Here is a 15,900-nt window from a genome sequence, read left to right as displayed (position 1 = left end):
TGGATTTCATCTGAGATGTCTAATGCAATGATTTCCTCCCCCCCCATCCAAATCTTTTTTTTGTTATAAAAAAGTATAGCTGCACCAATTTAATGTGTGCTAAATTTCAATTTTGTTTGTATATGATTGGACATACTAATTTCTTTTAAACTTCCTGTCCACTAGTTGGGAAATTATCCTTCTCATTTTTGATTTTGGTAATTTGCTTTTTTTTCACTTTAAAAGTCACTCTAAAAAGTCAAAGTAATAAGTAGTTTATCAATTTTGTTGATTTAAAAAATGTTACTCTTCATACCTCAGTGTAGAATAAACCCAAGAAAATAAACTACTATTTGAGAAGAACTGTGTAAAAAGATAAAAAGCAATTTGGGAAAACCAGATTAATTCAGCATCTTCTACTGTGTAACATAATAAGTAGCAAATGAATATTTGACTTAAATATAAAAGATCTCACCATAAAACAAAATTTGAGAGAAATAAATGGGAGTATAATTATGTCTAGGGGGATCATTCTTAACCAAAAGATAAAAGAAGTTACAAAATGTAGAACAGGCAATTTCTATTATATTAAATTGAGGAGCTTTTTCATAAGTAAAATAAATACAGCTAAGATATAAAGGGAATCTCTTGGTTGGGAGAAAAATCTTTTCATCAAATACTTGGGATAAAGGAATGATCAGTGAATCTTTGTTTGCCATGATGAACACATTTGTTCATTTTTCTTCATCTTACCTTGAAGCAACAGCTGATTTCTAAATCTCTGTAAATGTGTATCCTATTCCGTAATTCATATCTATATTTTATTTAGATTTATCTACATAGACACCTTATAATTAGGCATTCTGTATTGTCACAAGTGAAATTCAACAAAGGTAGACTGAGGTATGCTTTCTTTGAGGAAGATAACATTTTATTAATAGAGATGTTACCAGCCAATAGAATGGGTCAATTGATGCCTTAGTTTATGCTAAAGATTCAAGCAGAAGGGCTGCTCCCCTTTTACAGGTTTTTGGGGAATACAGAACAAAGAGCAAAACAAGGTAGATGAGGCAATAATACAATTGGTTATAGGGTTGATGGCATCATGGGGATGGGGACAGCATGATTGGTTAAATACCTGAGGCTTAGGGGACAATACGATTGGTTGGAAGTTGGGAATGAGGTGCTGGCAAGAATCCCTTCCTTACCTCCCATGACTAAGAAATGTTCATTGTTTCAATCTACTTGCAAGGTTAGATATGGTAGATCAGACATCCTTGAAGGTTAACTTGATGGTGTACAGATACTGGACTAAACTCTCTGGTGTCCACTCACATCTCCCAAGAATAACAGATTTCCTTAAGGCAAGAATACAACAGTGTTTAGCAGGAGAGCTAGATGTCCAAACTTAACTCATTACAAGATGTCTGAACTTCTGCACTAAGTTTGGAGACAAAGAACCATGACTTAGGCAGTAATAGGATAAAATCAGTTAACTATTAATAGAGTCAATTAACTGTAAACAAGATCAATTAAAATTTATACAGAATCAATTTAATCCATTTGGTATGTAGTTAGCTTCAATATTACATTACTTCTTTATACATATCCTGATATTTAGATAATATCATCTTTTATGTTTATCCCCTGGCACCTTTCTTTTGAGCTAGGGATTACTACATGTGCTAGACACAGGTTAAATATGGAATCACCAAATGGACATACCACTTAGGATTGGGACCCCTCTGGGGACTGATTGACCATTAACCACCCCAGCAAGTACTGTCTACTAGCTAATTCTGCCATTTTGGTTACCCCCTCCACTGTGGCAGTAGGAGGATTGGGCAACCAAAGGAAGTGGGTGTTCTACATATTGCTACACATGCTTTATATCAATGAAGCTCACAGTATACTTCAGAGTATAGGAAGCTGAACCTGGAAGCCAAGTAGACTGATTGAAGCTGCCATGTTAGGGCAGTGATTCTAGACTACAAGGCTAGTAACTTCAATAAAATATTTTTAGCTTTGTAATTGGAAGTCTTAGGTCATTTCTAGAATCTTGTAATTATTGCTTCTGTGGCTTAATACCTACTGCAAGTGACTTTAGCTCTTTGAGCTTCAATTTATTCATTCATAAAATGAGGAGGTTGGACTAGATGGCTTCTATGATCTCTAAATATTTGGTGTCCTATAAAATATATAGGGGAGTTAATTTTGTTGTTCAGTCTCACTCTTCATGACCCCATTTGGGGTTTTCTTGGCAAAGATACTAGACCAGTTTGCCATTTCCTTCTCCATCTCATTTTACAGATGAACTGAGGCAAGCAGAGTTAAGTGACTTGCCCAGGGTCACACAGCTAGTAAGTGTGTCTCAGGTCAGATTTGAACTCATGAAGATGAGTCTTCCTCACTGCCAGCCTGGTACTCTATCCAGTGTGCTACCTAGCTGTTCCTGGGAATTAATACATCTATTTAAGACCAACAGACATTCTACTATAGACAAAGTGAACAGTTTTACTAAGAATGGCAAACAATTAATAGCCATCTGAAAGATTGCCCCAAATCACTAATAATAAGAGAAACAGATCATCTCATATTTAGCATACTGGCAAAGATGACAAACTATGGAAATTGTTGACATTGGAGGGGTTGGACAGGCCCCAGGGTTGATGGAGCTGTAAATTTGTCCAGACATTCTGGAAAGCAATTTGGAATTATTCAAAAAGTGGTGACTAAAATATCCATCCCTTTTGAATCGGCAGTCCAACTGCTGGACATATAGTTCGAGGAGGTAAAAAATGGAAAACACGATCCCATATATAACAAAATATTCATTGCAGCCCCTTTTGAGGCGACAAAGCACAAAGTGACTGCTACTTGACTAGGAATGGCACAGCAAATTGTGGCATGTAAACAGAAAGGAGTATTGTTGTGCTTTAAGAAATGATGAATATGAGGAATTCAGAGAAACTTGGGAAGACATATGAATTGATGCCAGATGAAGTGAGTGGATTTAGGGAAAAATATACTCCATCATGACATAGGTGTAAACGAAAAGCAACAAAAAAGAAACTTAATTGTGATTAGCCATGGAGAAGACAAGAGAAAATGTACTCCCTTCATTTCATTAAAGGGATATGAAGAACTATGGATTTGGAATCTTGAGCATGCTGGCACTATGTAGTTGATATGCGGGTTGGCTTTGTTAAACTTTTTAAAACTTTTATTACAAGGGAAATTCACTGGGTATAGGAAGGGTATATTTGGAAATCAATGTGATGTTGAAGTAAAGGGCATCAAAAAATCTTAAAAATTAGTTGAGTACTTCCTTCTCTCAAGGCAAAAATACTCCAGTTTTTAAAAATTAGTTGCATAGTGTAACTCCTTTAAAAGGTTCTCATACATATATTCCTGCTTGCAAACTTTTGGTTTAGTTTTTTATATCACAAATTCTTTATTGAGTTACAGTTTTAAAAGTCATTGACTTATTTTCATGTTCAGGTAAGGCAGAACATGAATTATTGAAGCTTTGGTCAAATGAGTGGGGAAGGAAGAGTGGAAGTTAGCACTCTACTCATGCTTGAGACAGAAAGAACTTACACACTACATCGGTAGGACACCAAGTAGTTCCCAAGAGCTTCTGTTGGGTCTTTACCATGTGTGTGGTCTTTATCATGTGGTGGGCCCCAGGTCAGGCTAGGTTTAGGGGTTGGGAAACAAGATTCTGTGTACTCTAGTGGTGGTAGACTCCTTTCCAGCTGTCTGAACTTATCCATGGGTGGTATCTCCTGAGAAGGGAATTATAATTTTCATATTACTTGATATGATATGTGCGATGAATATACTAATAATTTAGTTTTCTCAAGAGCTGCCTCTCTGGCTTAGGAATCAGAGCTCACAATGCAGGTTGAACTAATTAATCAAAACGCTGACAACACTCACAATCACTGGACCTTAAGTGAGGCCGATTAAAGATTGTAGGACCTGTTCCCGTTACTAGAACTCTGGTTCTGTACCCTAGGGGAGGTGGTCACAACCCCCAAAGACTTGACTCCAGAATTGTTGTATTGTGGGATTTGTGGGTTTCTCATGAGAAACCACTAAATGCTTGTAATTTACCATCCCCTGCCCTTTCCCGCTTGTGATTTAAGTATATAACCTGTGCTTTTACTTCAGCTATGAGAACATTCCTCACTCTGAAATTAATTAAATTACTTGATTACTGGCACTCCTGTCTCTAGGCCTGCTTTGTGCAGCTCTGAGCATTCTCACATTAGAGAAGCGCTCAGTAAAAATCCTGTTAACACTCCAGAACTGACAGGTCCAGACCAGTGCACAGGGTAGGAAAAGGCCTAAAAATCTCCATATCCTCTCCAATCCCAAAATGCAGGGAGTTGTTAAATTGTCTCTTGGATTTGGATTGGGGGAGGTGGTAAAATTGAAGGCCTCATTATAATTTAAGGCAAGTATAGGCTCTAAGACTCCAGGACTTTGGGTCAGCATGGTTCCCTAGGAAGCAATAGTAGTCACCATTTAACTCTTTTCAATGTTGGCTTTTAAAATTATTTTTCTCATTTTCTTTATCTCTTGTCTTCATCTTCATTGGGCTATGTGTCTGAAACAATGAAGGGGATTGGAAAGAGTTAAGCCCTCTGACTTCTTAATACTCATCCATTTTATGAAAAGTCACCAGTAATCCTAGAGTGCTGACTTCCATGGAGCCATCTTGTTTAGACTGATTGCATTCCCAAAGACTGACATCTCTGGCTTGTTTCCAGATCCTTTCTATAGGTGGAGGCCAATCTGGACGTTGTTTCTGCTTATTGACCATTGAACAGTCTAGTGGACTGTGCCCAATTGCCTCCCTGACATTAATTCATAATACAACTTTTGTTTACACTGTTCCACTATGTCAGCTTGTGTGCTTTTTCACTAGGAGCTAGAGACAAGATCAGATGACAGGGGTATGACTGCTAGTAGCAAAACTGGAAAAGGAAAAAAAAAGATATTCATTGGTTTTAAATTCTAGCTGATTATGGGATGGGAAAAAATGAAACTGCAAAGTTTTAAATAATTGAGATTCCACTCAGTTTGACTTATACAATTAGTGAAATTATAGAGATAATTCAGTGTAGTAAATTATTTAGGTAGAATATCCCTACTAGAAGAGACTTTACCACCCAGGGAATTCAAAGCTTCCGCTTCCCTACCCAAACTCATAAAGATATCCCAGTTCCAAAGAGTATTAGACTGGCAATACTCATCATGTTACTCTTTCAGCAACCCTACATTTTAGTTTCTGGGAGATTTTCATAATACAACACTAGAATATTGCTATTTACAAAATGGGCTTTTGATTCAGAGAAGGAGTTTGGGTTCATTAAAAAAACAAACTCTTTTTTCTCATTAGAACCCTGCCAGACCAGAATGAGGGACATGATTTTGCTTTTGATGAGTTACTATCAACCAATCAAAAATGATTTAGTAAGCGCTTACTAGAACTATGCACTGGGGATATAAAGAAAGGTAAAGACAATCCCTGCCCTCAAGGAGTTATCACTCAAATGGGAGAGATAATATACAAGATATATATAGAGATAGGAAAGACCTCTTGCAGAAGGTGGAATTTGAGCTGGCACTTGAAGGAAGCTAGGAAAACATTACCAGTAGAGATGAGGAAAGACAGCACTTCAGGAATGAGGGACAGCTAGTGCAAAGGCACAGAGGGTAGAGATGGGGTATTGTATAAGTGACAGCAGATAAGCTAGAGTAGCTGGATTATAGGATGAGTGTAAGGGAATAAAGTATGAGCAGGCTAGCATGGTAGGAAGGGACTGGGTTATGAAGAGCTATCATTGCCAAGTAAGCTTTATATCTGATGCCGAAACTAAAAGGGAATTACTGTGTTTGTAGTTGTATAACATGGTTAGCTAGCAGATAGAATACTGAACCTGCTGTCAGGAAGACTCTTCTTCTGAGCTCCAATCTAGCCTCAGATGCTTAATAGTTGTGTGACCCTGGGCAAATCACTTTACTCCGTTTGCCTCAGTTTCCTCACCATTCCAGTATTTCTGCCAAGAAAACACCAAAATGGGTCACGAAGAATCAGACACGACTGCAAAACAACTAAACAAAGTGGTCAGACCTATGCTGTAGGAAAATCACTTTAGTAGCTGAATGGAGGATGGATTGGAGTGAAGAGAGCCTAGAGGCAGGGAAACCAATTAGGAGGCTATTGGGGATGAGAACCTGAATTAGGGTAGTGGCTGTGAGAAGAGGACGTACATGAGATGTTCTGAAGCTACATAGACACAAGAAGATTGTATATTTGGGGTGAATAGGGATGGGTAAAGGTAAGTAAAATACCTGGGTGACTAGGAAAATAGTGATGCCCTGAACGGTAGTGGGGAAATTCTGATTAAGGGGAAAATAATGAGTTCTATTTTAGATGTGTTGTGTTTCAGGTGCCTGTGTGATATTCAGTTCAAGATGTGCAAAAGGTAGTTGATGTTGGATTGAAGCTCAGGATGTATACACACACACACACACACACACACACATATGTGTGTGTATACATATATATATATATATATGTATATATATACACTCTGGGAGTCATCTGCAGAGAGATGAGAATCAAAACTATGGAAGCTGACATGAGGTAACATAGAAGGTGAATCTCAGAGGACGTAGGACAAAGCCTTTGGGGATTACCTTTGGTTAGTGGGCCTGACATGGATAGAGAGCCGCCCAGGGAGACTGAGGAAGGAGTTGAGTTACAGAGGAGGAGAACTAGCAGAGAGGAGAGAAGAGTATCTAAGAGAGATTATTAACAATGTGAAGGGCCACAAAGGCTTTAATAAAGAGGAAGACTGAGAAAAAGTCATGAGATTTGGCATTGGTGACTTTGGAGAGAGTGTTCATTTGAATGATGAGGTCAGAAGCCAGATTGCAGAGGGCTTAAAAGAGAATGACAAGAAGGGGCATGGAGATGCTTAGTTTAGAAATTTTTCTCAAGGAGTTTAGCAGAGAAATATAGGGTGTTAGATGGTAGGCATGCTAGTGAGAGTTTTTAAAGGATGTTTGTAGGCAGCAGTAAGGAGCCAGTAGATAGGGTGAAACTGAAGATAAAAGAATAGGAATGTCTGTGGGGTTAGTCTGCTGGAAAAGACAGGAGGGAAGGTGGGACCAAGAGTATAGGCAGAAGGGTTGGCACCTTCTCAAGGAAAAGGGTCACCTCTTCATCTGAGACAGTATCCTCAGATGAGGGGGAGGGGAGAGGAGGAAGCTCTTGACAAATGGCCTTGATTACTCTGATGATGTGTTAAAGATTCCAAGCAGAAATGGTACGTGGAGGGGGTGCTCTGGGACATGTGGAATGGCCACTATGGAGAATGGGATAATGAATCAATTAGGAGTAGAAGGATTTTCTTGTTTCAATGATGTCTCAGTTGAGATACGATAAGATAAATTTGTAACAAACAGTGTGGTAGGAGTAATCCAGGGTTGGGATTTGGCAAAATATAATAGGAAATGGCATAAAGTAGCTAGGCTTGAGATTGGGAAAGGATGACAAGGCATAGGGAAAGGTTAAAAGATAAAAGTGTGAATAGACAAAGGTGTTTTATGAGTATCTATATATATGTATATTTATATTTTCATTCCATGAACAAAATATAGCTAATATTTTTTTTCCAGCAAAATAATTTTATTTCCTACCATGTGGTAAACACATACACCCAAAGCATGCTTGCTTCTGCACATCTAGCTCTCCACAAAGGGCTTTCGAATTATCTCCAGCCCGGCCCTGGGGATGCATTGGGTTGTTATGCAGGCAGGGATAGGGAGAAGCTACTTGTGGGAGGATGGAACATTCTGGATAGACACAACTAGTTAACATGGAATTTGGCTTCAAAAAGCTGCCTCTTCAAAGCTACGACTTTGGAATCTAGGATTTCCTGACCAAAGGAAGGCAGCAATGCTGGCTAGTTTTCCTGAAGGGCCATTAGTTGCTCTGGTAATAAAACGACTTGTCCACGTCTGTGGGAATGACACAGGTAGATTCACAAGGTGGTGGCAGAGTATCTGCAATGCCTTTGACAGATTCCATGCTGCATTTGAAGGGACTGTCCTCTACGGTCATGGTCATGCAGTTGATTCCTCCTCCGTCCGTTTTCTTCTCCATCATGAGTGCTTTTAATGATGTCAGTGGCAAAGTCGTTATCTTTAAATTCTGCATTGAAAGCAAACTCATTTTCTGGTTTCCCATCAGGCACCTTGTACTTTCTAAACCATTCCACAGTGGCTTCTAGATAACCAGGTTTCAGCTTTCTGACATCGCTAATATCGTCATAGCTAGGAGCATCGGGATCATCCACGTTGATTGCAATGACCTTCCAATCGGTTTCTCCTTCATCAATCATCGCTAATATGCCCAGAACTTTCACTTTGATCTCTTCTCGTCTCGAGCATATCTTGCTCCCGATCTCGCAGGCATCAATCGAGTCGTTGTCCCAGCAGCAGCCGGTATGCTGATGTTTATGCCCTGGATCTTCCTGTGGGATGGCCCGGTACTTCCAGATGTTGCCTTTGTGAGGTACTACGTTGGCAATGTAGCGGAGTTTTCCCTTTTTGACGTTTTGCTTAATCGGGTTTGGAGGATCCTTTGTTGCGATCTCCATCTTTGCATTTGCATTTGTCCATCGAGGTACTTCCACGACCATGTGGAACACATTCTTGTCTGCGTAAATTAGGATGTCGTGAAATGGCGATATGTATTCGCCATTTGCATTTTCATTTCTAGGACCACTTGTGGGCTAGTCCTGGGCCGGCCCTCCCCGCAAGTCCCCAGACCTTGGCCCTTGCTGGGACCATCTGAGCCTGGACCAGACCCCCGACCCCTCGGGCCCCTCCGTCTGCGATGAGCTTGGCCGCTCGGGGCTGGCGGGACCTTCCTCGTCCTCTGTTGGCCTCAGTTCCCCATCTGTCAAGCCCCCCTCGCCCCAGAGGCGGCCGGGGCAGCGGAGGGCCGGGCCTCAGTATTCCCCAGGGCGACGAGCACCTCCCCCCATAGCTAATATTTTTAAATGACTATTTCATGAAATCAGTCTGTAGAATTCTGCAGAACCTTGTAGCTTACCCTTGGTTCTCGACCACACTCTAAGAATGACTGATTTAAGCATCATTTGGGTTTAAAACAAGAAAGGATCTCAGAGACTCTCTAGTTCAACTCTCATTTTACATATGAGGAATAGATCCATTAAGGTTAAGTGATTTGCCAAATATCAAATAGCAAATCTTTCTATTAGACTCAAATCCAGTTCTTCTGACTCCAACTTCAGGCCGCTTTCCCCTAAGACAGTAGTGTCAAACTGAAATACAAATAGGCGCTGCTAAATCATACACGCAGATCCCAGTAGACAGTATGCTGACTTAGAAAACCATATATTAACATTATCTATGTTCTATTATTTTTTATTTTTTTTTAAGTATTTTCCAATTACATTTTAATCTAGTTCCATACTCAGGAGTGTTGTGGCCTGCATGTGGCTATGGACTGTGTATTTGGTATATCTGCACTAAGATGTAACCATTAGGGGAGCTGCCATGCTTCTTAGTTAATCTTGCTTAAACATGTTTTCATATGTCTGTGATGTATAGGAGTCACATGTTTAAAGAAATACTCCATTTCTTTTGGGACTAGCATAAAAAAGAACTATATACACCATACTTTGGAGCAAAGGATCATAAGTTTTGTTTTTCTATCACCACATAGTTATATTAGTGAAACACACTTATATTTAACATCATATAGATATCATCAAATAATCATCTTGAAGCCCACTAAGAGACCTCACTTGTTCCTTCTTTTTTGGAGTCCTCTTGTGACAGTACTCAAGTTATTTTCATTATGTCTAAAACAAAAGAGATAATTCCAGATAAGAAGTAAGTGACCAAGAATTTTTCTTTTATTTTTTAATAATTAATTTATTTATTTTTAGTTTTCAACATTCACTTTCATAAGATTTTGAGTTTTAAATTTTCTCCCCCTCTCTTTCCTCCCCCCTCCCCAAGACTGCATGCAATCTGATATCATCTCTACTTACACATTCATATTAAACATATTTTCACATTAGTCATAATGTAAAGAAGAATTAGAACTAATGGGAGGAATCACAAGAAAGAAGAAACAAAACAAAACAACAAAAGAAAAGGAGAGCAAATAGTATGCTCCCATCTGTATTCAGACTCCAAAGTTCTTTCTCTGGATGTAGACAGCATTTTCCATCATGAGTCTTTTGGAGCTGTCTTAGAGCCTTACATGTTGAGAAGAGCTAAGTCTGTCAAAGTTAGTCATCGCACAATGTGACTGTTATTGTGTACAATGTTCTCCTGATTCTGATTCCCTTACTCAGCATCAGTACATATAGATCTTTCTAGATTTTTCTGAAGTCCACCTGCTCATCATTTCTTATAGCACAAATAGTATTCCATTACATTCATATTCCACAACATGTTTAGCCATTCCCCAATTGATGGACAGCTCCTCAATTTCCAATTCTTTGCCAACACAAAAAGAGCTGCTATAAATACTTTTGTACATGTGCGTCCTTTACCTGCTTTTTATGATCTCTTTGCGATACAAACCTAAAGTGGTATTGCTGGGTCAAAGGTTATGCAGTTTTATAGCCTTTGGGGCATAATTCCAAATTGCTCTCCCGAATGGCAACCAAGAAATTTTAAACCAAGAAAATTCCAGCAGTCAGTAAAAGACAACACTGAGTGTAAACAATTCCATGTATTTTTCCCCCAGAAATGTACTTAACAATCTTTCAATTGTGTAAAACATGCAAATCAAGTCATCATCCTTCTGGTTCAAATGGCACAGCCCACAGTAGTTGTTATGAGCCAAAAGAATTTTGGAATAGCTTTTTTTTGCTGTGAAAAATCAGCAAGTAAGTCAACAACTTGGGATTTTATTAGTCTCCCGAGTCTCCAGAGCAGCGTAGCTCTCTTGTGCTTGCTGACAAATGAACAAACAAATGAATGAAAATGTGAAGCACTTACTATGTGACACTTTGCTAGGCACTGGTGGTACAAATGCAAAAGTAAAGACAGGTTCTGCTCTCAGGAGCTTACATTCTAATAGGGGGAGATATTACACCCCAGAGGGAGCTAGGTGGCTCTCTGCTGGGACTGGAGTCAGGAAGATTTGAGTTTGAATCCAGCCTCAGATACTTACTAGCTGTGTGACCCTGGGCAAGTTATTTAACCCTATTTGCCTCAGTTTCTTTATCTGCTAAATGATCTAGAGAAGGAAATGGCAAACCACTCCAGTATCTTTGCCAAGAAAACCTCAAATAGGGTCATGAGGAGTTAAACACAACTGAAACAAGTGAACAACAGCGAATACATCTCAAGGGTAGAAAAGGAGAAATATTTTGGTACAGAAAGTTACAAGGATTGTCAGGGGAATAGGGAAATATATTAACACACCTTTTACAGAAGCAATGACGATTGATTTGATCATTTATGTTTACTGAATTAGAAAATCGAGAAGAAGGGAGAATACATGCTACCCACACTGGCGAAGTTCTGGGAGTAGCTCTAACCCTAAGCTAAATGTAGTGGAAAGCTGATTCAACCACAAGTCAAAACAGTTGGGCCTAAGGGTGGGAGTTCTGGGAAAGAGGATGAAGTCCTTCCGAGGCTTGGTTTTGGGGCATTGTAGTCAGTAAGGAGGAGTCTGGGGAGTCAAGTAAAGCATATCTACATCTCAGGTTTTAATGTAGTAGGCAGACAGAGGTAACTACCACTTAAGACAATGGGGTCCCAGGATGGGCATTCTGGGTATAAAAGGATTAATTTCTCCAGGGCTTGGTTATTACTATGATAACAAAGTTCAGGTATTATGAGAGTGAGAGAAAGTCTTGAGAGGAAAACTATAAAGTAATTTTATGTGGGTTTATAATTAAATATTTTGGCTAGCTTTAAGCAAAAAACAAACAAACAAAAAAAAAACAACCTTCTGGGCTTCCAGTTAGGATGATGACATCAAAATGTTTAGAGGAACTTGGTTTTCCCACAAACACCTCAGCAAAGATCTAAGAGGGTACCATGTGAATCAGCGATCAAGGACACTCAAAAAAATCAAACATCAGAAAGTTCTTTATCCAGTTCAGGACTAGACAGGAAGATGGCTAGAAACCTGTGGGTGTTCTAACTGGAAGCGCACCCAAGCCAACTGAATGGGACCTGAAACTAGCAGGACTTTAGAACATTGGGGCATTTGGAACAGTACAGGGGGACAGAGCAAGCTCCAGTAAGTCACTGTACAGGGAAACAAGGCTTGATTCTCTCCAAGAACCCTGAAACCAGGGGGCAGCTAGGTGGCGCAGTGAATAGAGCACCAGCCCTGGAATCAGCCAGACCTGAGTTCAAATCCAGCCTCAGACGGTTAACACACTTACTAGCTGTGTGACCTTGGGCAAGTCACTTAACCCCAATTACCCTGCCTTTCCCTCCTCAAAAAAAAAAAAAGAACTCTGAAACCAGTGTTCCTCTCAGACCTTCAGCAGGTAGACAGGGCCAGACCGATACCCAGGCAATCTGCGGGTGTCAGGGGACCTTGCACAAGAAGTCTGAGACCAACATGATCTCTGATATATAATTGGGGCCTGCCAAGTCCATAGCAGGGAATGGAGCCACCTTCTGCTTGAGGAATGTACAAGCAGAAGGAGACAGAGATGGAGACCTCCTGTTGGTAGTTATGCTCTTGGACGTAAAAAATTTCTGTTGCCTGTCAGCTCCAGGAGAGGAAGCCAAGAGTTCTTGATCTCACACACTCAAAAGGCTGTTTCCAAGGCTAGGAATGGTAACCAAAGGGTTGCTTTTTGTTCACCTACTCTCACGTAAAGACGCACGAAGCAGAAGAATCAATTCAAGTCTCAGGTTTCTCTAGGACAGTTCATGTGCTCTAGAGGCCCTGTTCAATCAGGACCCCACTCTACCAGCACCCTTCATGTTCCCCTCATTGGAATTTCCATCAAGAAAGTTACAGATCATAGATGTGGAACCAATGTCAAAGTGGTCTCTTCTTTTAAACTAATTTATCCTGTTCCCTCCTGTTTCCCCCAGCTTTAGTAAATCAACTGGGCTACATTTGGCACATTTGTAAATTTCCCAACTCTCCAAAGGTCTTAATCCTGTGGAGACTCAAGCATTGAAACTCCAAGTGCCTCCTCCAGTGTATGAAATACCATATTAAAAAGTCCCAAGGAGTCCATCCATCACGGTTCCCAGACAAATCCCAAATTAGCAGTCTTCAGAGAGTGCCTGGAAGTTAGGCAACCACTCAGGTGACCATCGTCATCGTTCAGACAGGAGGTGATAAAACTTCAGCTGTACTGATTGTGATGTAGTAAGTAGAGAGAAGGGAATAGATACAACAGATTCTATGGAGGCAGAATCAACAAGGCTTGTCAACTTTTTAGAGGTGCGGGGTGAGGAAAAATGAGTTATTAGGACCATAAATATATAACTGGGAAGTTCTTCAGAAGCAATCTAGTCCAACCATTTCATTTTATAATTGATGAAACGGAGGCCCAGGGAGGTTGATTGTCCTGTTGCCCAGTTGGCAGTAAATATTAGAGGGAGGATTGGAAACTAGATCTCAGATTTTTTTGATGCTAGTGTCTGAGCTCTTTCGCTGTATCAGCCTAATTAATAAAATGATTTTTAATACCCAGAAACTTTGTCTCATGGGATTTTATTTGCCGCAATAATGGGTGCTTGGGTGCTTATACTTGGACCCCAATTCCAAGATCACACTTCTCCCTAGCCTCAAAACACTATCCCTGGCAGTTTTCTTCCCAGCCCACAGACACCATGCCTAGCAATTACTCATGAGTGGGCCCCAGTAAGACAAACTACCTTTCCCTGAAATTACCCATGAGTGGGCCCCAGTAAGACAAACTATCTTTCCCCATTACAAGAACAAGCTGACCTCTCTGTAGAATATTCCTTGTAAAAACAGGGCTATCTTGTGCCCACAGAATTATCGTGCATTGATTCCCACAGTTATTGTATAGAATCCAGAGGTCAAGCTATAGCCATCAACTCCCAAAGTTATCTTGCTACAGACATAACAGACCAAAGATGCACCCTTTAGATACCCTTTCCCCTGGTTTTCAGTAGTGAATGACGACTGTGACCAAGGTTGTATGTTATCACCTAATTAGCATATCTGTCAGATAATCCACTGTTTTTCCCACATAAGCTTTAGCATCATTCCTGTTAGGTTGCAAGTTCCCTAAGGAGCTCTGCCGTCTATATTGGCATTACAATAAACCTTTGCCAACTTGACTTAAAGAATACTTAAGCCTGTGAATTCATTCCAGGCGACTCACTCCTGTACTTCATTCCTTGAGGGGTCCCTTAACCCCTACTCCTGACCACATCAACATTACCCAGGAAGGGTTCCTGGTCTCCTGCAGACACAAGTATTAGCTCTCTCTTTGCCTCAGAACAGCAAGCAGGGGTTTTGCTCCCTTTGGACTGGGCCCCAGCACTCTTCTCCACCCTGGAACTGCAACCCAGAATTATGTATGGGCAAGAAAATAGCCAGCCAGTGCCAACTGTGCCCAGTGACAGCTAAGGGTCTACTGTAATCTCTTTCCAACCACTTGTCAGAAAACTAAAGCTTCCCTTATCTTCTCTGGGCTTAGAGCTCCCGAAGCTGCTAGTGCTGTCATGGGCTCCAGACAGGCCTCCACTGAATGTCACAGACTTGTCCTGTTGATCTCTTAGGTTTTCTTAGGCTAGGACAATGTCTCATACTAACCTTTTTTTGGTTCTGCTGCTCTGCCTTGATTTGAAGTGTTATTTTAAAGATATTTGGGGAGGAATGTTGGGAGAGTTTGTCTGGGTGGCTGCCCCGAATCTGCTCCTCTAATTTCTACTTTATATTTTATTTGGGGATTAGTTATGAAATCTGTCCACTTTACTTCCTCTGGCTTCTCACCTTACCATTCCACTGAAACAACTCCATAGTCACTAACCATCTCTTAGATACCAAATGTGATGGTCTTTTCTCAACCTTCATTCTTTTTGACTTCTCTGCAGCCTTTGACGCTGCTGCTCACTCTCTCCTCCTTGATACTCTCTTTTCTCTAGGTTTTCAGGACACCCTTCTCTCCTGGTTTTCCTCCTACCTCTCTAGTCACTCTTCCTCTCTCTCCTTGGCTAGATCCTCTTCCAGACCACACCCTCTAGCCATAGGTGTCCCACAGGGTTCTATCCTTGATCCTCTTCACTTCTCCCTCTACATGACTTCACCTGGTGATCTCAACAGCTTTTGTTGATTTAATGACCATCTTTATGCCGATGATTCTCAAATCTACCTTTCTTGACCCAATCTTTCTGCTGACCTCCAATTTCATATTTCCAACTGCCTTTCAGATATCTAAAATCAGATGTCCAGTAGACATTTTAGGGTCAATACGTCCAAAACAGAGTTCAGTATCTTTCCCATTCTCTACCTCCTACCTTCCCATCCTTCTAGTACCTCAGGCTCACAACCTAGGACTCATTCTGATTCTTCACTATCTCTCACCCCTCATATTCAAGCTCTTGCCAGGGTTTATAATTTCACCTTTGCAGCATCTCTCAAATATGCGCCACCCCCTCCTCTGACACTGCAGCCACTCTAGTGCAGGCCTTCATCACCACATGCCTTGAATACTGCAATAGCCTGCCTTATGTCTCTCCCCCTCCAATCCATTCTCCACTCAGCCACTAAAGTGATTTTCTTAAAATCCAAGTCTGACATGTCAGTGCCCTACTCAATAAACTCCAGTGCCTCCCTATTGCTCCAGGACCAAATATAAAATGTTCAGTTTGGTGTCCAAAGCCCTTCATAAC

General features: G+C 40.6%; 1 protein-coding gene across 1 annotated transcript; it reads right to left on the bottom strand.

Moving 5' to 3' along the window:
• Positions 1–7,984: 7,984 nt before the first annotated feature.
• Positions 7,985–15,041, bottom strand: LOC118851142 (inorganic pyrophosphatase-like). Its single transcript, XM_036760671.1, is given in 4 exon segments — positions 7,985–8,162; positions 8,164–8,795; positions 8,833–9,052; positions 15,007–15,041. Coding segments are annotated over 4 exon segments (1,065 nt in total).
• Positions 15,042–15,900: the final 859 nt, after the last annotated feature.

Source organism: Trichosurus vulpecula, chromosome 5 (assembly GCF_011100635.1).
Source record: "Trichosurus vulpecula isolate mTriVul1 chromosome 5, mTriVul1.pri, whole genome shotgun sequence".
Taxonomy (NCBI): Eukaryota; Metazoa; Chordata; class Mammalia; order Diprotodontia; family Phalangeridae; genus Trichosurus; species Trichosurus vulpecula.
Note: the sequence above shows the minus strand (reverse complement) of the source record. Positions and strands in the feature narration are given on the sequence as shown.